General features: G+C 43.9%; 1 protein-coding gene, 1 long non-coding RNA gene and 1 pseudogene across 4 annotated transcripts; 2 read left to right on the top strand and 1 right to left on the bottom strand.

Moving 5' to 3' along the window:
• Positions 1–338: 338 nt before the first annotated feature.
• Positions 339–1,663, top strand: LOC123441842 (annotated as a pseudogene).
• A 436-nt stretch (positions 1,664–2,099) lies between these two features.
• Positions 2,100–9,914, top strand: LOC123444204. Of its 2 annotated transcripts, XR_006630965.1 has the most exons (4): positions 2,100–2,426; positions 8,859–8,920; positions 9,032–9,621; positions 9,753–9,914. It is a non-coding gene; the product is annotated as an uncharacterized LOC123444204 (long non-coding RNA). The 2 variants fall into 2 exon arrangements; XR_006630964.1 differs by lacking the exon at positions 9,753–9,914 and having other exon boundaries at positions 2,115–2,426; positions 8,859–8,925; positions 9,032–9,300.
• LOC123444203 (ABC transporter B family member 4-like) lies at positions 3,275–10,247 on the bottom strand. Of its 2 annotated transcripts, XM_045120843.1 has the most exons (12): positions 9,921–10,247; positions 9,082–9,136; positions 8,447–8,622; positions 8,129–8,350; positions 7,773–8,011; positions 7,159–7,684; positions 6,800–7,073; positions 6,070–6,700; positions 5,751–5,979; positions 4,575–4,841; positions 4,162–4,425; positions 3,275–4,071 (listed from the first exon to the last, which is right to left on the bottom strand). In XM_045120843.1, exons 1-12 carry the CDS (start codon positions 10,155–10,157, stop codon positions 3,427–3,429), a joined length of 3,765 nt encoding a protein of 1,254 aa, XP_044976778.1. In that variant the 5' UTR covers positions 10,158–10,247; the 3' UTR covers positions 3,275–3,426. The 2 variants fall into 2 exon arrangements, with proteins under 2 accessions (XP_044976778.1, XP_044976776.1); XM_045120841.1 differs by having other exon boundaries at positions 5,751–6,700.
• Positions 10,248–22,651: the final 12,404 nt, after the last annotated feature.

Raw genomic sequence — 22,651 nt, 5'->3', positions numbered from 1 at the left:
TGTCAACCTTTGCCTTTGATCTTCCTTCCCTACCCTCTACATTACATCTGCATGTCTTTGCATTCCGCTGTTATACTCTTAGATATGCATGTGTAGGGTGAGCTTGACTAGTCACATTTGCTAAAACTGACTCATAACTAAAATTGGGAAAAGGCTAAATTTTTATTTGGTCAAGTAGTCTAATCAGTCCCACCTCTAGACATACTTCGGATCGTACAATGGGGGTACACGCCCTTGGCTGAGTATGTTGACGGCGACGCACTCGGCGACTTCAACCCCAACATCACCTTCCCACATGGATCCCATCCCCCCCCCCCGCCTTCAACCTCGACCCGAGCATGCCATCCCCCGCGTTCACCACCAGCCTCACCATCCAGTACAACTACTCGCTGTCGGCATACTTTGTCTCGCCTACGCCCACTCTGCGTCATGAGGCCCTAGCCTTCGTGCATGGCTCGGCACCATAGTTCAGTAGCACCGACACCGACATGGACGAGATCATCACCAACGGCTCAGTCACCGCCGCTTCATCCCCTGGGTTTCGCATGCAAGACAAAACGTTTGACACCGCCGTCGACATGGAGGACGCCGAGTGCAACGAGGAGGAAGTGAAGGAGGAAGAACTGGCGGAGGTGGAGCCGTCGGCCAAAGGGAGAAATAAGAAGAAACGGTTGGCCAACGCCAGGACGGGCGAGCCTCGCATCAAGTGGACGCCAAAGAAAGAAGAGTGCCTTGTCGAAGCATGGAAGACCATCAGCCTTGACCCGATCACCGTCCTCAATCAGAACTCCAACACCTATTAGAGCAGGATCAAGATGGAGTTCGAGGAACGGAAGTTGGTAGACCCCGACTTCGCCGACATCCACATGGATCACGGCGAGAAGGCCATGTCGAACTATTGGGCGGCCATCCAACAGGCCTGCAACGAGTGGCATGGGATTCAAGAGGAGGTCATGGCTCGCCCGGTAACCAACGCCAACTTCGAGCGTCGGGTATGCCCATCGGTCGCCGGCCCAGTTTCGTTGTGTACTTTGTCGACACTTGTTCTTCGTCTGTGCAGATGGTTCGGATGTTCCGCATGCTTCGTCGGGACAACAACGACCAAGACTTCAAGTTCCTTCACATGTTCACCAGGATCGAGTCGTGCGAGAAATGATAGAGTGCCGGCTCGCTCTTGCCAAGGCCAAGGACGACGTCTACAACCCAGACGCGCCTATGCGACGACGACAGAAGGGCGTCCCGATGGCACCAAAAGAGCCAAGACAGCGGCGGACGCGGCACCCGGTGCCGAACGGCTACAATAGTCGATAGAACAGTGCATCGCCGACGCCAAGAGGGAGGAGAAATCGGAGGCGAGGTGGTCGGCGTTGATGACGAAGCAGGACGCCAAGCTCGACCTTCTGAGGACCAACGTCAATGTGAAGAAGAGGAACACCGACCTGGTGTTCCTTATGGACGCAGACATGTCGACGATGGACGAGCAGGTGAAGGCATGGTACCTGGCGAAGCGCGGCCTCATCCTGAACCAGATGCCGGGACAGGCGGCGACCACTGCCACAATGCCAAGCACTGCGCCCACGACCCGAGCACCGAAGTTGTGCCCACAATGTCGCCGACGACGCCAACCTCCACCAGTCCTACGGCGGAGGAGCCTGCCGTTTGAGTTCTACGTCTATGGTTCCTACCCTTTTGATTGCTGGACTTTGGCTATGTTCAATCGCCGACCATGTGGCATGATGATCGCCGACTTGTGACATGATAATTGCCAAACTTGTCTGAGTTTTTATAATGAGAAGACAACTTTAATTTTTTATGTGTTGCGGGGCGAAACCTAGTGCATGAGTGGAAACTTGATCCCCAGCCCGAAAAAAGCGTCGGCACAAACACCTGACACACTTTGTCGGATGCATTGGGGGGCCAAACGGCTGAATATGCTTTTAGTGTTTTTTTCCCTTCCCACCCTTAGTTGCAACAGTTAATAAGTAATATATGTTTATTTTTAATACGGGGCATTTTATCTAGAGATAGAATAAAGATGAGGCACTTTATGAATTGCAAGGTAAGATGGGGCAAATCGGTCGCGGCAGAGCAAAGTTGGGGATCAATTGGCCCAACAATAGGCAGAACATGCGAGCGATCGATCGATCGATCGAACCCGGACTGAGTGCGCCACACAGACAGTTCAGGCACTGCACCAGCGCACCGTCTCGCCCCCCTCCCTCCGCTGCGCACCTGCCCCTCCGCCCCCCTCACGCCCTTCTCCGCCGCGCCGGGAGCCGCCCCCCGACGCTGCTGCCCTAAGGTACCGCCGACCCGCCTGGGAAGTTCTCTCCGCCCCCAAGTCCTGCCTTGACGGGCTCCGCTCAGTATCCCGCTAGGCGCGGCTGTTCGGAGTTCCCGGCTGGAACGACACAGCTGGTGCGGTGGTATGTCTTTTTCCGTCAGACACTCATACAAATTTACCTGCAGTATGATCAATTTCTAAACAGAAGATACCTGGGACATCTTAAGATGACGGGTACCGCCGACCCGCCTGGAAAGTGTTTCCCTTCATATTACTCCCTCCGTTCCTAAATATAAGTATATTTTAAGAGGTTTCATTAGAAGACAATACACGTATGTATATAGACACATTTTAAAATGTAGATTCATTCATTTTGCTCCGTATGTAGTTATTTAGTGAAATCTCTAAAAGACTTATATTTAGGAACGGAGGGAGTAGGTTCCACTATGGACTACTCGCTCTGTTCCTAAATACAGTATAAGTTTTTTAAGAGATTCCACTAGAGAACTACATACGGATGTGTATAGACATACTTTAGAGTGTAGATTCAATCATTTTGCTTCGTATGTAGTCTTTTAGTACATATGAATGTATATAGACATATTTTACAGTATAGATTTACTCCCTCCGTCCTAAAATTATTGTCTTAGGTTTGTTTAGAAATGGATGTATCTAAATACTAAAACGTGACTAGATACATTCATATCTAGACAAATCTAAGACAAGAATTTTGGGACGGAGGGAGTACTAATTTTGCTCCGTATGTAATCTCTAGTGGAATCTATAAAAAGACTTATATTTAGGAACGGAGGGAATACATGATATGCCCACATTTTACAACGGTCTTCAAATATTTATGTTAGGCATTATGTACAGCAGAACATTACACTCATTTACACATCGACGTGGGGAATTTTACATTTCAAAATCAGAATCAAAACCAGAAGCACAAGATTTCCTAATAAAATGATTACAATCTTACGCTACACAGACACAAGAAATTTCATTCTAGTTTTGGATTCCTCTTCAAGTCCCAAAGAATAATGTAGCGCAGTTATAGCAACAACAGCAATAACAAGAAAAGGTGGTCAGGGAAGATGTACAATGTGCGTAGAGATATGAGCCAAAACTGATCCTAGGTATTATGATGACGCTGAACGAAGTTCTACTAGTGAAGCGTACACCCCATCTTTAATGTTCATCAGCACCTCGTGTCTTCCTTTCTCAACTATTGTGCCTTCCTTAAGAACCGCAATGATATCAGCACCTTTGATCGTCGAGAGGCGGTGAGCCACAACAACCGTGGTCCTGCCGACCATCACATGGTCTAACGCATCCTGCACAATCCGCTCGGACTCAGCATCCAAGGCGCTAGTCGCCTCATCAAGTAGTAGTATCTTAGGGTCCTTCAGTATGGCCCTTGCAATTGCCACCCGCTGCTTCTGGCCACCGGACAGCTGTATCCCCCTCTCCCCAACCGTGGTGTCATATCCTTGGGGAAGGCTTGATATGAACTCATGTGCATTGGATGCCTTTGCAGCTGCAATGAGCTCCTCCTCAGTAAGTTCCCCATCCTTACCATAGGCTATGTTGGCACGGATTGTATCATTGAAGAGTACAGGCTCTTGGCTCACAAGTCCTGTTTGGTCCCTCAACCAGTTAATGTTTAAGCTCTTGATTTCCACTCCATCCAATGAGATGGTGCCTGAATCGGGATTGTAGAATCGCTCCAACAGTCCAATTACCGTTGACTTGCCGCTACCACTCTCTCCAACAAGGGCAACAGTCTATATAAGACCACAATGAAAGTAAGCTGACATGTACATCACTGTAGAAGATATAACAATAGTGATTTGAATAGAAAAAAGTAGGCGAACCTTTCCAGAGGGAATGTGCAGGGTAAAGTCAGTGAAGATCTGAATATCTGGGCGAGTTGGGTACTTGAAGCTGACATGCTGGAAATCGATGTTGCCCTTGACCTCGTCTAATGTCAAACCCTCATTGCGGCTTGAGTCTATTTCAGACTTTCGGTCCAATAAAGCAAATATGGAAATAGCTGAATCTTTTGCTTTTGTTGAATCGGTGGCCATTGCACTTGTTTGAGATACTCCAATGGTTGCTAAAACCAGTGCAAAGAAAACCTGCAATGTATGACTTACTATGTGAAATCACCTCGTGAAAGTAGTGACTGGTTAAGGATGGAGGAATTAAGACTGAAAAATCTTAATATGAAGAAGAATTCTTTTGAAGAAGAAATAGTTATTACTTCTGAAATAATGCATTTACATACCTTGAAAACGTCACCAAAATTTGATTGGCCATGGCGCACAAATTGTGCTCCAACATAGAAACAAAGACCGTACGTAAGGTACAACATCAAGAATGAGAAACCAAATCCAATGCCTCCAACTATTCCTGTTCTGACTCCTTGATTCCTTGAGGCCTCACATTTCTGATCATATATTCTTGTAATTCTTTTCTCAGAACAAAACGAAGCTACGGTCCTAATACTACTAATTGCATCAGTGGCCACTTGACTTGCGTCTTCATACATCATCTGGAGAACCAGCAATTCATTATCATTGACATAAAAAGATTCAAAGTGTGAAAAAAATTATCTAGAGTAAACACAGATTCTTATTACTCGATGATTTTTTTAAAATTACTTCACTTAATACCCTTGACTGAATAGTTGTTATCTTAACTTACTGTTACATAAATGAGAGTTTGTAATGGTTGTTCACACCCATGTTTCCCGCCTCACTTTCCCAGCTCGCTAACTATAAGGAAAAAAAACAAGCTACCTAACTGAACACATCGACCTCAATGAACTAAGTTGACCACCTTCTAAAAATTCTCAGACACAAATGGAGCATGGCACGGCTCAAAAAGAAAGTACGACTTGGCGTCACTGTGGAGCCAAGGGCACAGAGTAAGGTTTTAAACCAAGCAAGAATGTGGAGGCATGACTCCGCCCAAAGCAGAAGTCGGATGAGCATGAAGGCATAGGGGAGACTTGAGGCAGACTGAGACGATGAATGGCTTAACGTGAACAGTTTTTTCTATCAGTGGCAAAGCACATGTATTTAGCTTATAGTTCTAGCTTCACAGTTAGAAATTGAATGCTCTACTAATTACTCCCTCCAGTTTCCCAAATGTGTTGTTTTGCACAGAGGCAGAATTTTTGTTGCAACTTTTAAATATATGTTACAATAATTTAGTGGTTCTAACAGAAGACTCGCTAATGAAATACTCCCTCTGTAAACTAATGTAAGACGTTTTAGGTCACTAAAGAAGTGACCTAAAACCTCTTATAAAAGTTTACAGAGGGAGTATATGACAAGAAGCTTCTGTCATAAGCAACAACTTATATGGAAATGCAGAGAATATCATTTAGTTTTAGTAATTATTTGCAAAACATCACATCGCTAGAAAAACAGCCTAATGGCTTCTTTTGATGGGTTACCTTAGCATCTTGACTGAAACCCTTCAAGAACTTCACTTGGGCATAACCTTGAAGGCCCACTAATGGAATCACGCAGAGGATGATCAAAGAGAGCTTCCAGTCAGCTATCATAGCAATGACAAACCCTGTGATAAGTGTAGAGACAATCTGAACCATTAAAGCCAAGTTATCTCCCACTAAACGCCGTACATTCAAAGCATCAACTGACAGTCTTGCACCAAGTGCTCCGCTGTAAAGATATAATTTGGCAGTTAGCACCAAAAAGTAAAGCTCACAGAATCTAAAGGAAGAAGCGACCAAGCGAAAATTTGTAACAAACCTGGAATTTTTAGGATCATCAAACCAAGCGACTTCTTGATGCACAATGCTTCTAAATGACATAGCACGGATACGCTCTATAAGCTTCCCTCCGGCTATTCCAAACAAGAAGAGTTCTGCGGGTATTGAGATTATCGAAATGATACCCAGCACCACACACATCAACCCCCAAAAGCTAGAATCCTTTCTGAGTTTATCTGGTGGCTCATAGAAAGTTTTAATTGCACTGGAAATCATCACACCAAACATTGGGAAAAGCACTCCGTGAACTGCTGAAGCTAGGGCTCCTAACAGAATAATAAGTAACTCTGGTTTATTAAGAAGTGCCAGCCGTCCCATAGGAGCTTTCTTTGGAACCTCACCATCCTGCTCTGTATGATTCTCCCCATGTGTATCATTTCCTTCAGGCAATTCAACCGTGCCAGGAAGCCCGAAGGAGTGGTTGAAAGAATGCCTACTACTATTCCCTGCAGAACCTCTGCTAATCGATCGCTTAAATGATAAGCTTGTACTTTTAGACCTTGGATCCAATCTTCGATGGTCTACTTTCTGCTCTTCTTCATTGCTTTCTTGAAGTCTAATTAGTTGAGAGTATGCACCATCTGGGTTTACTACCAATTCATCGTGGGGACCTATACGAAACATTCATTTGTGTAGAAATATGATCAGTTTAGTCAAAATATGCCAAAGAAGTGATTATAAAAGGTGAGTGATGAGAATGGAATCTTGACCTTGTTCAACTATCTTTCCTTGTTGAACAACTGATATGCAATCAGCATTCCTGACAGTAGTTAGACGATGAGCAACCACAAGTGTCGTTCTGTCCACCATGATCCTATTCAGTGCCTCCTGAACTATCCTCTCTGACTCCACATCCAATGCGCTAGTAGCCTCATCTAACAAAAGTATTTTGGGGTTTTTAATAATTGCTCTTGCAATTGCGATCCTTTGCTTTTGCCCCCCTGAAAGCTGAGCACCGCGTTGGCCAACCATTGTATCATAACCCTGGTACAAAATAAAAATTAAATATTAGCACTCAACTAAAATAGAAGAACTTGGATTAGCACAAGTTATTGAAATTTTGACACACATTGGGCAACTTATCAATGAAATTTGCTGCATTGGCGAGCTCAGCGGCTCTCTTGATCTCCTCAATTGTTGCACCTTCTTTGCCATATGTAATGTTATCTTTAATTGAGGTCATAAAGAGCAAGGGCTCTTGGCTAACAAGACCAATTTTCCCTCTTACGGAATCAAGCTGTAAACTCTTGATATTGATCCCGTCAATCAAAACTTCACCAGCCTGCGGATCATAGAATCTCTCTACAAGACTAATCACAGTTGACTTGCCACTTCCACTCTCCCCAACTATGGCCATTGTAGTGCCACTAGAAACATGCAAGGAGAATCCATCAAATATCAGTTGCTCAGGCCTTGCTGGGTAGCTGAAATACACATCTCTCAGCTCAACATCACCCTTGATATCTTCTAACTGCTTACCAGTCTTGTCATCAGGATCAATCTCTGGTTTCCTCTTGATTGTTGCGAACAATCTGTGTGCTGCAGATTGTCCTTCTGCAAAGGCTGTCATACAAGGGGTTGCATTACCTAAAGACCTGCAACACAATTCAAAATTATCACTACCAGCGATGCGATGTGAAGCATCATTACGATATGAATTCCACTTGAAGGTGAATAACTCACATTGCCCCAGTCATGATAGCAAACAAGATACTGATGACTTCTCCTCCTGTGTATCCTTTAGTAAGTATCAACTTTCCACCATACCATATGGCTAAACCATAGCTAGAGAAGAATATGAAGAAAACAGAACCCATGCCAAAACCATTGGCAAGTCCTTCCTTGACAGTTGTCTTGTATGCTTTGTTTATGAGTTTATTGTACTCTCCGATGGCCTGCTTCTCCCCATTGAAAGAGGCAACCTGTTTTACAGATATAGCAACAAAATATCTAGTGAGTACTCAAGAAATCACATCCTCCTTTTTCGTAGGAGCATTTCAACTGGCCATGATTTAAATTGATGTGCAAACCTAGCTTACTGTTTTTATGCCTCCAATTGTCTGTTCAACAACATTCGCTGCATCACTGTATGATGCTTGACCTTTGCTAGAGATTGTAGATAACACTTTTGCCACTGCTCCTCCTGCAATTACAACTGGAGGTATGCATGCCAACATGACAAGAGATAGAAGCCATCCTTTGACAAAAGCTACCACGAAACCGCCAATGAAAGTAGCCACAAGTTGTAGGAACTTGCCAACCTGCAGTAGACAATTATGTTATTTTTATATTAGTTGGAATGTAATGAACACAATTTTGCGTATGCGCTCTTCATTTGACTTGGATAAAGTCCTCACCTTCTCACCAATAGCATCCTGAACCAGCACAGTATCACCAGACATTCTTGAAACTATCTGCCCAGTTGTCATTTCTACATCAAAGAATGATATATCCTGTCTCAATACAGATTTGAGGTACAGAGATCGAACGCGTGTCGCCTGCCTTTCTCCAGTAATTGTCCAGCATGCCACCTCTGCACAGATAATAAGTTGGATTGACAGTTACTCTACCTTGACAAGATAACTATAAGGCTTAAACATGTGGAATCCTATTCATTTTTTTTTCTTCAGTTGCGTTACGTGAAGAAAATTCTGTATCTAGATACGCAATTTTCTGGATGTTTCTTCATGCATCATTTTGTGTTGAAATTAAAACATGTGGACAATGAGATTTCCTATATTCAACCGTTATGCTATACTCTTTGGACAGGAATGTCAGGAACACAAGTTGGACTTTGCACCATGAGGACAACTCCCAAATTTGAAATACTAGTAGGGTATCAGCTGTCCTTTTCAGTTTTCTCAAACATATATTGATCTCGTTATTTCTCTATAAGAAAAGATAGCAGTCATGTTAAGTAGTAACTAGCAGCAACTATGCAGGTCGTGCAAACACATGTGGAGAAGTTGACAAAGTCTGCTCATGCTCTTACGGAGAAAGGAGACAACTGCTGTTCCGATGCCCAAGTAGACAAAGCTCAGAACCGCCTGCAAGAACGAAATGATATCACACATCAGGGTGAAAACTTATTCATGTCTTTACTGTCTTGCAACGATGCAATATATGCAGAGAAATAAATCTTACTATATTGTGTCAAGAAGTGACTGTTGTTTGATGCATGGTAAAACTCAGGTGCTAGAAATTGTTGCAACATTGTTTTTTTCGTATCCATGATGCTGACGGCAAACTGACGGTGACAAAGAAAAGTGCAATGCGACAAACGTGACAGTGTGGATCACCTCTATCCCGTTTCAGAGTTTCTCTAGAGAGAGAGAGAGAGAGAGAAAACGCACGGATCTCAGGGCAGAACTTCAGATCCTTTATTTATCATATCAGGAGAGATCCCAACATGTGGGGTGGGTGGCAGCTATCTCTTCTCGTGTTAATTAAGTGCTAATCTACGTGAAATCTCTTTGTTAAACTTGCAGGCTGCAGTAAACTGGAATGGTCCGCGAGCCACTTCAGAAACGTGGTAGGTTTGAATACAGAACACGATGTAGAGCCGCCGCAAATTTTCTCTCTAAACTGGGCTCCAAGATTAAGAAAACGACGTGCATGCTTGGGAGATGAAGAGAACACCTTCAGATTCATTTCTTCCTCCAGGCAGAGAGAAGATTAAAAGACACGGGAAGCGCATGCAAATTAACGGCGGAGGAAGCAGAACGGCGACAGGATCCGCCGGAGCTTCCTCGAAAGTAGAAACGGAATCGGCCGAGGAGAAGCCGAGGTGGCCGGAAAGGTGGACATCAGAGAGACGGCCGGCGAGCTCACCTTGTTGACGCGGTGGAGGACGTTGGCGCTGGTGGCGCCGCCGAAGGCGTCGATGAGGTCGCCGAAGATGACGGTCATGAGCGGCTGCGAGACGCCGTTGCCCAGCGCGGCCAGCGTGCCGACCAGCATCAGCAGCAGGTCCGTGCGGTCGGCGTAGCGGAACATCCCCGTGAAGGACACCCTCTTCCCGTGCCCGCCATCCTTCCCTTTCGCGGCGGACGCCGCCGCTGCGTCCATTGCCGGCAGCTTTGGTGTGTACAGAACGCACGGCTTTGTTTAAGCCTGAGTCTTACGGCTCTAGTTCGCGGGGTATTTATGGGGTGGCTGCTTGGGCTGGTCAAATGCTTGGAGTAGGGTATAAACGGGAGGAAACGCGGAGGAATAACTATACAACTGTATCCATCCCACTGTTGCTGGAGTACGAGATTGTACTCCCTCCTCCCCTCATAAAAGTTTGAATACGTACTTTGCACTGTTAGAAGCTTCTTTCGAATACGAACTTAATGTCGTACTCCTGCTTTTCTGGCTTTGAAATTTCTTGAAACACGGTATGGTAATTTTGAAGTGTGTATGGTTTAATGTGAAGGGCATGCAAATTCAAGTGCTGGACGTTTATGTCATCGAACTTCTAGTTGTACTACTCCCTCCGTTCCTAAATATAAGTTTTTTTTAAATATTTTACTAGGGACTACATATAGATGTATATAAACTTCGTATGTAGTCCCCTAGTGAAACATTTAAAAGGATTTATATTTAGAAACGGAAAGAGTAGATAATTGTCCGTGTGTTGCAACGGAGGTATAAATGATAGTGTTAAAGTGATCTTAAAATTTGGGACGGAAGGAGAAATAGATTAGCCTGTGATTACTTCTATTGTTATATTAGTGCGCTAAATCTTAGCAAGTTTTTATGTAATTTTCATGATTTACCTGCCATCTTGTTGGTAAACACTTATTTGATGAGAATTTAGTAACTTATCAAGAAAAAATTATTTAGAAGAAAGATAGGAGATGGGAGGAAAATTGCCATCTTATTGTCAAGCACTTACTCAGTAAAAAATGTTGACTCACGAAAGAAGATACTCCCTCCGTTTTTACTTACTCCACATATGAGATTTGACTAAACTCAAACTTACCAAAGTTTGACCAAGTTTGTGGTAAAAAATAATATGAACATTTACAATAACAAATTTATATGATGTGACAATATATGCAACGACGAATCCAATGATATTGATTTGATGGTGTATATGGTAATACAATTTCCTACAAACTTGTTGAAAGTATTTAAGGTTTGACTTTATACAAACCTAATATGCGGAGTAAATAAAAATGGAGAGAGTATTATTTAGGAGAAAGATCAAAGATGAGATAAAATTGCCATCTTATTGTTAAGCACTTACAATACTTTATAAGAATTTATCGACTTACCATATATTGTTATTATTTGAATGAAAAAATAGAGATGGAAGGGAAAATTTAAACATGAGAAGGGGAGGGGGCATATATAAATAGATTTGACGAAGAAGAGGATGAAACAGGAACCTTACGTTTTTGTTAAGTAATGCATCTATCTTGGTTTATTAGGCTTCATCGTATTTTCTATCAAAGTTTGATCACATATTTGATTGACTGACAAAATATTAATACATGTCATCAAAAATTATATCGTTGGAATCATATTTGAACGTGGTTTTTAATGATATTATTTTACTATGTATAACATATATATTATTAGTTAATGTTGTTGTAAAAATGTCACGGGACTAGTAAACCAGAACAAATGTAATAGTAGTAGATATAGTGATGACATCTTCGAGTATTGTTTATCTTATCTTGGTTTACATCACAAGGACAATAATTTCTTCAATCATCAGCCTAGTATTATTATAAAATGTTAATCTACAAGCCCCATTTACTGCTACAAGTCAAGTAGGTTTGTTGTAGGGGGAACAGATTTACATGTGGATATTCCCAAGACTTATAATCTTTCAGCATCTTTGTTGTAAGCCTACGTGCGTTGGTTGATCAAATGATTTTTGTCTTTTCAGAAAACTAGCCATTTGGCGTTATACAATTATGCATGTTCTCTTAATTGTAAGAGTAAATGACAAGGAAGAATGCCCTGCGCTGGGAGAATAAAAACAGTGGTCAAATTTATTGCATAAGGGCATCTTCAAAGCGGACCCGCAAACCTCCCATAATCGTTCGGATTGTGTGGTCCGGACCACAAAAACCATCCAACGCGGTCCAGTATCAGTCCGCGAAGCGGTTCGGATGCGATTTCTTTCGTAAATCGAAGGCAAATGTGAGGAAGTTTTGTGGGTGTCCGGACCACTACTTCGCACGATTTTGATTATCCTGGCCCACACAAAATCCCTCTCCGCTCCTGCACGCTTCCCGCTCGGTGCCACCTGCCCGCATTGATACAGCTATGGAGCGGGCGCTCCCCATTGAAGAGCGGATGCGGCCTCTCACTCGCACCCCGGCCTTGAAGCGGCTCGCCGGTTGAGTGCGCCGCTCACGACACATCTCTGGTGTTCGCACATCTTCAATGCCGGAGACGCATGACTGGACTGATATCTATCATGCTCGTTCAATTCCCCGCCCGTCCGTATGACGTCATTAAGTAGGCTCATCGACCGAGAAACCCACTCCGGCGTCCCACATTGACCCCTGACCTCACGGAATCCGCTATTTAAGGGCGGCCACACCCGACTATCTCCACAACATAACACATCCGCTTCACAACCTGTCCAAATCCTTCTCCCTTGCACCACATCCCGGAGATGAAGCAAGAGGTGGCTGCCCTTGCAGCCGCCTGACAGAGCCGCCGTGCCAGGCGGGTCGAGGTCGGCTTGCCGGCCATCTCACCCAAGGTCTCCGACGATGAAAAGGACAACACTACGATGAGACGAGCTCCGATGACACCGCCCCGGCTCTCGCGCCTCCTCGGCACTCCGACTACACCATGACCATGGCGCAGGCGCTCTACAACGATGCCATCGTCGAGGGGTAGCCTGTGCCGACGCGTGCGCCAGCGTTAGAGCGGGCGCTGGAGGAACATCGGCTCGCGTTGGCTCAGGTCGACAGCGAACGCGCGAGCCAGGAGGCCCTGGGGGCCATGGCCACAACGAACCTGAACTTCGTCGCGGAGCAGCGTGCCATCTATGATGCCATCCATGCTCAAGACGTCGCTCGCCAGGAAGTGGCCGCCACGGAGGCATAATTGCCGATGATCGCGGAGAGGAACAACGCCAGCTCCGCCTCCTACGCGTCGCCAACTAACCATGAGGCGGCCCGATGGGACAACGACACGCAAGGCGCCAACATTTTCCTCGTGGACCTGATGTCCACCTACGATGGACAGGGCGCAAACTCCTGTGAAATTGAGTGAGGCATGTGAGGCGGTAGGGTCTGGTGTCCCATGTGGGCTAGTCTGTCTCCCTTGTTCTATCCTTCCTCGCGGAAGACCACACCTTCACTTCACCAGACTTATCACCGGTGCTCATGAAAACGACTGATGTATGACGAGACGGTCTTGGACGTCGGGCGCCGCTGCCATAGGATAGGTTTAAAGTTTTTTTTCTTTTCTAAATGTTCGAAATATAATGAAATCTATCGTGTTTGTATGAAATTCGTCATGTTTGCATGAAAATCAACCATGTTTGCATAAATTTCATCCGGTTGGTTTGAGTTGTTAAAATGTACGCGGCTAGCGTTGGATGTTGTTCTTCCGCATCCCTGTCCACGGAGCCCCGAACAAATGCGAAAGAAAGTTTATGGGTTGACAAATGCTCTAATACCATCATTTTAGCTACATGACAAGGAAGAATTACAATTAGTAAAGTTAGCGTTTATTCAACCAAAATGAGCAGTATTTATTTTAACAGTAAATTCGAAAATATGGGAAGCATTTTTAAAAAAAAAATCTGTCGGTAAGAGGAGTGGAAGTTGATTCTCTGTATGTGGTGGCGGTGCACCCGTCAGGTGGCTGTGACGTCAGCGCCTGCGTCAAGCAAGTGGAGCCTATAATATTGCGATAGGCTGGGCCGCTTGGGCATAGCGCAAGGGTCAACGGCTCCAACGAGGGCTCCGCCGTTCTGGCACAGCACAGGAGACTTGGTTTTCGCAAGAGGAATGGAAATTAGTGACGGAATCAGACGGCACGCTGGGTGACCAATGGGACACGACACGAGGGCGGGGTCGGCGGCGCCGGAACTGAGGGCTGTTCCGCTTGGGTTTCGTGGTGTCTTTAGATTTTCCTTTTTCCTTTTCGCCGAATGCCTTAGATTAGTTCTTGTTCTTCTAATCACCGTGTCACCGTTAGTACATCACAGTTTCTTGCTACAGCTTCTGAACACTCTGTTTTTTTCTTTTCAAGTTCTCGTGAGTCGTGATGTGCCTCCATTGTCCATCAGAAAGATACCTTCTCGTGACTTCTCAATATTGGTGAAGTGTTGGTTATTCTCTTTAAAAGAAAAGCCCCTTCTCGGAAAGGATATTATCAACGAGATTGCTATTTTTCAGTCAACAAAAAAAATAACGACAGATCAGTATTGTTCGGATGTCGTTCGATGAGCGTTAGTGGAGGAGCGGATCGAGAGGCTGAAAGATGTAGTATTTGAGTAAAGCTAGCCATGCGGGCCTGAGTGCATGCATATTTTTTCACATGCATGTGCATATGAACCACCTAATTGCAAAGGGTAACCACATACATGCATATAAAATAAAATTGATGACATCACTTTAAATTCTTTTGTATTTTGAAGCTTCAAAATGTTTTGTAGCTTAAACAGTCGGTCCGATCAAAAAATTGTTTTCACATAAAAAATTCATGTCGACGAGAGTTTTAAAATTAGATCCCATATTGATATGTTCGATGACTTTTTTCGGTCCAAACGTTACCACGTGGGTGATATATAAGTTATCACACTTGCGGGATATAAGTTATCATCCTGTTTACGAAGATATTATCGGGGCAAAAAAATAGATTCTCCAACCTTCTCATCACATGCATATGCTTGAATGCACTAGATGACAAAAAAGGTTGATGTAATTCTGGATTTTTTTATCGGGAAAGCTTTTTTTCCATTCGACACGAGAATTGCAACAGATCCGAACGATGTGGATGTCATACATTCACGATTGGACAGCGCTCGCGATGTCACGATAACTTCCATTGACTGGTTTCTTTTCTCTCAAAAATAGTGATCGTGAGATTCAAACTTTGTACCTGAACCTTCGTAGTAGAGTTTGCCTGTCTCTGTGACCATCTCGGCCAACCTCAGGTTATGTTGTGATGTAGGCTAGGTTGTTTACATAGAGAGTTACTACAAGTAGGTCACCCTAGTGTAGCCATAAATGCTAGGAGGTGGTTACACTCAAATTTTCTTCCAAGAAAAAAATGGTAAGCGGTAGGGTGATGTTTTTGTTTCCATGTTGTGTTTCAAACTATGATCTCACGCTCAACATGTTGTACTTGTTGTAAAACAAATGTAAAATAAGTTTTGTTTTACCTTTCTTATCATTTGTATTAGTGTATCTTTTTTTACGAGGGGGGGGGGCTTGATGAAATATACCGCGGTAATTTTTTGTATGAATAGCATGATAACTCAGACATTACAGACCTGATAACTTATGTAGCCCAGTCCTAGTAACTTTGGCGACAGGGGGTGGGGGGAGAAATGATGAACTTTTATGTGAATAGCATGGTAACCCATACATCGCAGACTTGATAACTTATGTACCCCCGTCCTGGTAACTTTGGCGACGAGGGTGCGGGGGAGGGGTGTGTGGGAATTGATTAAATATCCCCTCGATAACTTTTGTGTCAATAGCATGGTAACTCACACATTATAGACCCAATAACTAATGCACCCCAGTCCTCGCAACTTTGGCGACGACGGTGAGGGGTGGGGGTGTTGATGAAATATACATGGAGTAACTTTTTTGTCAATAGCATGGTAACTCACACATCATAGACCTGATAACTTAGGTATAAACAACGCGGTAACTTTAGACCCGAATAAAAAGTTATTGAAACATACTCCGGTTACTTCTATGCAAATAGCACGGTAATGTATGCATCATGAGCTCATAACTTAGGTATAAATACCATGGAAAATTTGACCCAAGGAAAAGAAGTCGTTGAAAACACATCCCCGTCCACTTCTGCATAAATAACATGTTAATATACATATAACATAATCGATAACTTTACGATTACTTTTGACCAAAAAAGTGATCAAAACATGTCAACATGAGATCTAGTTTCGAAGTTCTCATCGCGATAGATTTTTGATGTGAAAATGATTTTTCAATAAAAAATGATAGTTTGAGCTATAAAACATTTTACATTTTTGAAACAGTGAGATTTAAAAGGACATCAGGTTTCGTGTGCTCTACTGCATTTGCATGTGGAGAGAATGTTGGAGGAGCCATTTTTATGCCCCGGTAATTTCCATGTAAAAAGGATGGTAACTCGCATACCACATAGGTGATAACTTATTTAGCCTATGTCTGGTAACTTTTGACCCAAAAAAAATTCACCGAAACATACCAACATGGGATCTAGTTTCGGAGGTCTCGTCGCGACGAATCTTTTATGTGAAAACGGTTTTTCAATCGGACCAATAGTTTGAGCTACAAAACATTTTAAAAATTTGTTTCTAGTGAAATCTTTGCTCAATCATCTTTTCTTCTTACCTACATGGATGCATTGTTAATTGGGTTCAATACATGACGCTCCATGTAAACAAAAGAGATATGCGTGCGAGATTGCATGACAACGCTGCATGTGAGATTGCACCGAGATGTGATCGTCCGCACCTGTCGCTAAAATCCTATATTTGCCTCGATAGGTTACGCACAATCTCAGCTTCAGCGGTGCATGAACGTAAATCAAGCCCGTTTCCATAAGAAATGTGTCTATAATCTTCATTGAATCATTATATCAACACTATCTGTGCACAATATAATGTTCAAGTTATGAAAAGAAGTGATGTTCCTTGCAAGGAGGCAAAGGACATTGAGGGACCAAATGGCGAAAATTTGTCGATACTATAAGAGGGGAAAATATCTTGTGACACCATGCCTCACATGGTACCATGGCACAAAAAATAAATTTATATGTTTCAAAATTTTTAAGTTTTTTATGAATGTTCACATGGCATATGTCTATTATCCCTTAAAATTTCATATCCAAATTCGAATGTACATAGACAAACAAAAAATACAAATCCAATTCTTCATAGTGTCATTTTTTTCTTTTTTCTTTTTGTAACACTATTCATGCCAAGTTTGCGAATATTCATTTCAACTCCTGAGCTCATCTCATCTTTGTCAACATAAGAAAATTGAATTTTCTTTTGCATAAAAGATATTTTAGTGCGTGAGGTCCATGTCGATTTCAAAGTATATGGACATATGAACACCTCCCATTAAAAACCGAAATCTGTTTCAAACAATGCATGAACATTAAACTTTTTCACATGCCATGATTTATTTTTCTGAGAGCTGCTCACATATTCAAATAAGCTGAAATTTGACACGAACCTCACACACTAGCACATCATCTTGTTGGAAATATGCCCTAGAGCCAATAATAAAGTAAATATTATTATATTTCATTGTTCAAGATAATCACTTATTATCCATGCTAGAATTGTATTGATTGGAAACTCAAATACATGTGTGGATACATAGACAACACACTGTCCCTAGTAAGCCTCTAATGGACTAGTTCGTTGATCAAAGATGATCAAGGTTTTCTGACCATAGACATGAGTTGTCATTTGATAACGGGATCACATCATTAGAAGAACGATGTGATGAACAAGACCCAAACTGTAAACGTATCATATGATCGTGTCAGTTTACTGCTACTGTTTTCTGCATGTCAAGTATCTATTCCTATGTAACGACTAAGATGCGGCCCTTTCCTTATTTGGGGGGGCGAGGCCTCAAAAGGGGAAAGGGGTGCATCTACGCGTTTCGCAAACGGGATAATCATCACAATACATAAATAAAGATTAACAAGTAGGGCATACACTTGCCATCTGTTAAGAATATATCATATAGCTTACAGACACACATTATTCAGAGTAGCAGCAAGTCCAACTACGGACTTAAACAGAAAAACAGATGATCTAACACATCCCGTATGCTAGCCCATGATCACGACCACGGCCTCAGTCTTCCGAATAGTTCACATACAGATGGCCAGAGTCCTCATCGAACTCCCACTTCAGCTGGTTGTCATCAGGATCTCCCACGTCGGGCGTACCTGTACCTGTTGGGGTTTGTAGTAATCTGTGAGCCACGGGGACTCAACAATCTAATGACCTTGGTACTGAATCGAGTCCAGTTATTAGGTGAGGAAGATTTAGTGTATGGGTTTGCAGCAACCTAAGCATATTTGGTGGCTAACTTACGATGATCAGAGCAATTATATGGTGGTCTACGCGAGCGATCGAAGACTAGATGATCACTAAGTGATTCTGAACACCTACTTACGACAAACATAACCCCACCATGTTCCCGATCGAAGAGTGGTCTTCGAAGGAGATAGTCACAATTACGAACACAGTTGGCAGTTTTATTAGAGTTACTTTAAGTTGTCTAGAACTGAACGTTAACAAATTATCCATGTTTGCCACATAACCGCGGGCACGGCTTTCCGAAATACTAAACCCTGCAGGAGTGCTCCAACTAGTCCATCACAAACTGCCACGGGCCGCAAAGTAATCCTTTATCACGAATCTCGTGATCTCGTCGGATTCCTTAGAGGAAAACCTAAAATTTGAGGAGACCCAAAGTTTCACTGGGATTCCAATACGCAAAATATATCGCTAAGGTAAGACAAATCTGGCAAGACCTCCCGACGTGTCAACGAACCCGATAGGAGCCGCGTATCTCGTCTCAGGACACGACGGATGAGCTAGACGTCGGGTTGGCTAAACCCTGGGTGACCAGGCCCCCCCGGACATCGCTCAGGTGGGACCAACACTCATGGGGAGCACTGGCCCAGGTTGTTGATTAAATCCTTGGGGTAGCTATTCCCTATGCAAATTATTATTAGGTGATTAGCAAATCAAAAACCAATGTTGGGTCCTGCCAGACGAGCCTTAACACTACACGATTTATCAAGGGGGTCCCCATAACAACCCCGACCGTGTTAGGAGCAATCAGTTATGGAATCAAACACCGGTAACTGAAACTAAGGCAGCAACAATGGAACAAATCACCCGGTAAAAGGCTAGGCCTTCCGTTATTTACCAAGTATATAGGTACATTAATTAAATAGCAGTTTAAACATAATGATATCAAAATAGTCATGTTATCACATGAGACAGCTGGCACCTTCAACTAGCAAAGCTACTCATTAGAGGTAGAGCAAGCCTACTTAGCCAAACAACATTTGCTAGGAGAGGGAGGTGTTTGGGGTTCATGGCAAGAACAGGTGTCATATATTTCTAGTGGTAGGCAACGATCATGTATCGAAGGAACCGTGATTCTAAGCATAACAAGGCTAGATATGGTATCAAGGTCACGGTCATCTTGCCTGTGATGTCTTCAGCTTGGAACTGCTCTTGATCTTCCTACACGTACTATCCAGAATCCACGTACTCGCTCTTCGATCCCGATGCTACCCAAGATAAGATAACAGCCAATGAACACCAACACACCATTATGCAACAAGCAACATGATGCATGTGTGAAGGAGGAAGCATGCATCACTATTCTAGTCACTTTCATATGCATTAGTTGAGTTAATTGAATTATGGACAGAACCTCATATTAAGTTATCTTGACATGCATGATGATGGCATGATCATGTGCATCACGAGAAAACGATGCAAAAAACATATAAAGAACGTAGAGAACGGAGTTACGGATCAACCGGAAACTACAAAACAAGATATGGAGACCTACGGTTCAAATCAGCCACAAACACACCCCAATGGCACTCCCCTGGTGTTACCAGGTTGCCACATGATCAAGCAACAAAATATAAGTGGGGTGGTGCATGGGAACACACCACACCATCAACAATGCCAACACAAGCTTCAAGTCAACAAAAACATGCAATCTGTTTTTAACAGCATCATAGCAGTTTGTCTATAATATTTAAAGTAGCTACAGCCATCCAAATGAGCCAAACAAGATATGAGGCAAAAGCCATCCAAAATCTCTACAACCCTGAACAAGAAGTTAATACAAAGGAGTCACCCATGAGCAGATCTACACACATTAACTTGGACAAAATATCACAGATTCTGGGACTTAGTGAAAATCACAGATTTTCACCAGCTGCTTATGCTCTGAAGCATTTTGGCAGCCTCCAAAATGATATCTACATGAAGTGAATAAGCATGAAATTTAACAGGGAGCTAGACAAACACAAAAGCTCACAAATTTAGTTTGTTGCATGGGCTGATTCCCAACACACGAGCTATTGCAACCAAGACAACACGGGAAGAAAATAACATCAGATTCCGAGACTTAGTGAAAATCACAAGGTTTCACAAATCTGTCAGTTTCAGCCAAGTGTCAACTTTGACAAGGCACAAAAGGTGCATACAAATTCCTAAGAACAAAACAAAGACCCCATGCTGTAGAGGGGTTCACCCACTACCACTACATAAAGGTTTCATCCTCATAGGGTCAAGGCACCACCTAATACAAAGCACTAAACATGGCATCATGACAGAAAATAACAGTTTTATGAAGTTGCTCTAAAGTGAAATCTGATTGCACCAATGGATTCCTGGGATGATTCTACCCCAAAAACATATATAATACATGGGTACTTGCATGTAACACCTAGGCACAAAGCTAGCTCGAAAACTACCACCTAGAATCCAATATGCCATATAGGAACAATATCACATGTAGCAACACCTACACCTACACATGCACCACACAAGCCCCACACACCACTACATCACTTCATAGTGGCAAGCATGAGGGGTTAGGCCCTCATGCACAAGTTCATATGCACACTTACACACACACACACACACATGCATGAGCACACACATTCACATACATGTGCTCACACACACACACACCAACACACTACAAGAATGGTGCAACTTGAGGGCTAGTCCCTCATGCACATGTGCATATGTGCACCCACATGCACACACACACCTCACATGTACTTCCACACACTCATGTGCACATACACTTTCCCACACACATACACACACTCATGAGCACATGCACACTCTCATGCACATACAACTATATGAACTCTAGGCCTTAAAAGAAATAAATCCCCTGGTTTTGCTAAAAAAAGACAAAGCATTACTTGCAACAAAAGAAAAGGAAAGGAAAAAATAAACAAGGGGAAACAAAAAATGGGGAGGCCCTGGAATCGAACCCAGTACCTCGTGCCCCTCTGCACTCCTATGCACCACTGGGCTATCCTTCGGCTCTCGAGAGAGGAGAGGAAGGAAACAAGGTAACCTTTCTGCACAAGCACTGATATTAGCGAAACCACAGGAAAAGGAAAGGGGGGGGGGGTCAACGGGGGATTGAACCCCAGACCTGAGGCGAACGAACCCACATGCTAAACCAGTCGGGTTACGGACAGACACTTGACAGAGAGGGGTTCCTTGCTCTTTTGAGCACGCCCCTCGACACAACATGCTACTCCGCTGACTGAAACAGAGGTGGCCGTCGGCGAGCACATGGGGACTCAACGGCGGGACTGGTCACCGGCGAGGGATGCGGGGAGCATGGGGGTTCCATTCCCGAAGCTAGTGCGGGAAAAGCCCCAACTTTGCACTGCTACTACTGCGAGGAGCTGCCGTGGCATCTACTCCTCGTGCTCCTACGACTCAACTCCCGCACGGCATCGCCTCCACCATCTATATGCGCTGAGAGAGAGGGGGGAGCGGGGGAGAATGGTGCACAGCTCACCTAGGGTCTAGGCGACGAACTGACGCAGGAGAGGAGGGGGGCGACGAGTCAGAGCAGAGGAGCTCGCTGGAAGCAGAGGACGTAGCCGTCGTCGTGGACGTCGTGGAAGGAGTCGTCGGCGTCCGGTTGCTGCGGGAACGGAGCTCCGACGGCCACCGCGTGCTTCTCGCGCCGACGAAGAGGCGGAGGAGGCCGATCTGCTGCCTGCTACCAGGCTCACCGGAGCCCTTCCATGGCGTCGGCGTCGAAGGGTCTCCCCTGACGGCGCGAGGGAGAGAGGAGGGAGAAAATGGAACGCGCTAGGGCTGGAGAGGGCGACGATCCGCTTATATGGCATCGGGATGCGCTCTTGGAGCCGCCAGATCGAAGAGGGGAAGGATCAGTGGTGGAGGTGGAGTCGTATAGAGTGACGACAAGGAGGAGGAAGAAGGAGAGGCGAGCGGGCTTGCGCTGGCGACAGAACAGGGACGCGACCCAGGAAAGAAGGAGGGAGCCAACCCACCTGGCGCCTGATAAATAGAGAAGAAACAAAATATTTTTTCATTTTTAAAATAACAACCCTCAAACAAAATGCACACACCACACAGGGGTTTGAAGGAAAAAATAAAAATACTTAGGGCATAAGGGAATTATGCCCTATTTAAATAAAATATAAAACTGATTTTTGGAGCAACTAAATTATATTCAAAGCAGAAATTAATATGCTGTTTTGTTGATAAAAACCCTATATGACTTAAGTTTTAAAACCCCAAGACAACACCCCTTCACACACAACATAAAACAACAAATGATCAACATTTT

Source organism: Hordeum vulgare, chromosome 3H (genome assembly GCF_904849725.1).
Source record: "Hordeum vulgare subsp. vulgare chromosome 3H, MorexV3_pseudomolecules_assembly, whole genome shotgun sequence".
Lineage (NCBI taxonomy): Eukaryota > Viridiplantae > Streptophyta > Magnoliopsida > Poales > Poaceae > Hordeum > Hordeum vulgare.
This window is presented reverse-complemented; position numbering and strand designations above follow the sequence as displayed.

Excerpts from the sequence above, each read along its gene's own strand:
- LOC123444203 (XM_045120841.1), bottom strand. The coding sequence starts at position 10,157 with ATGGACGCAGCGGCGGCGTCCGCCGCGAAAGGGAAGGATGGCGGGCAC. Across the intron at positions 7,685-7,772 it reads GCTATCATGACTGGGGCAAT|GTCTTTAGGTAATGCAACCC; the intron begins GTGAGTTATTCA and ends ATTGTGTTGCAG. Across the intron at positions 4,426-4,574 it reads ATTTTGGTGACGTTTTCAAG|GTTTTCTTTGCACTGGTTTT; the intron begins GTATGTAAATGC and ends CATACATTGCAG.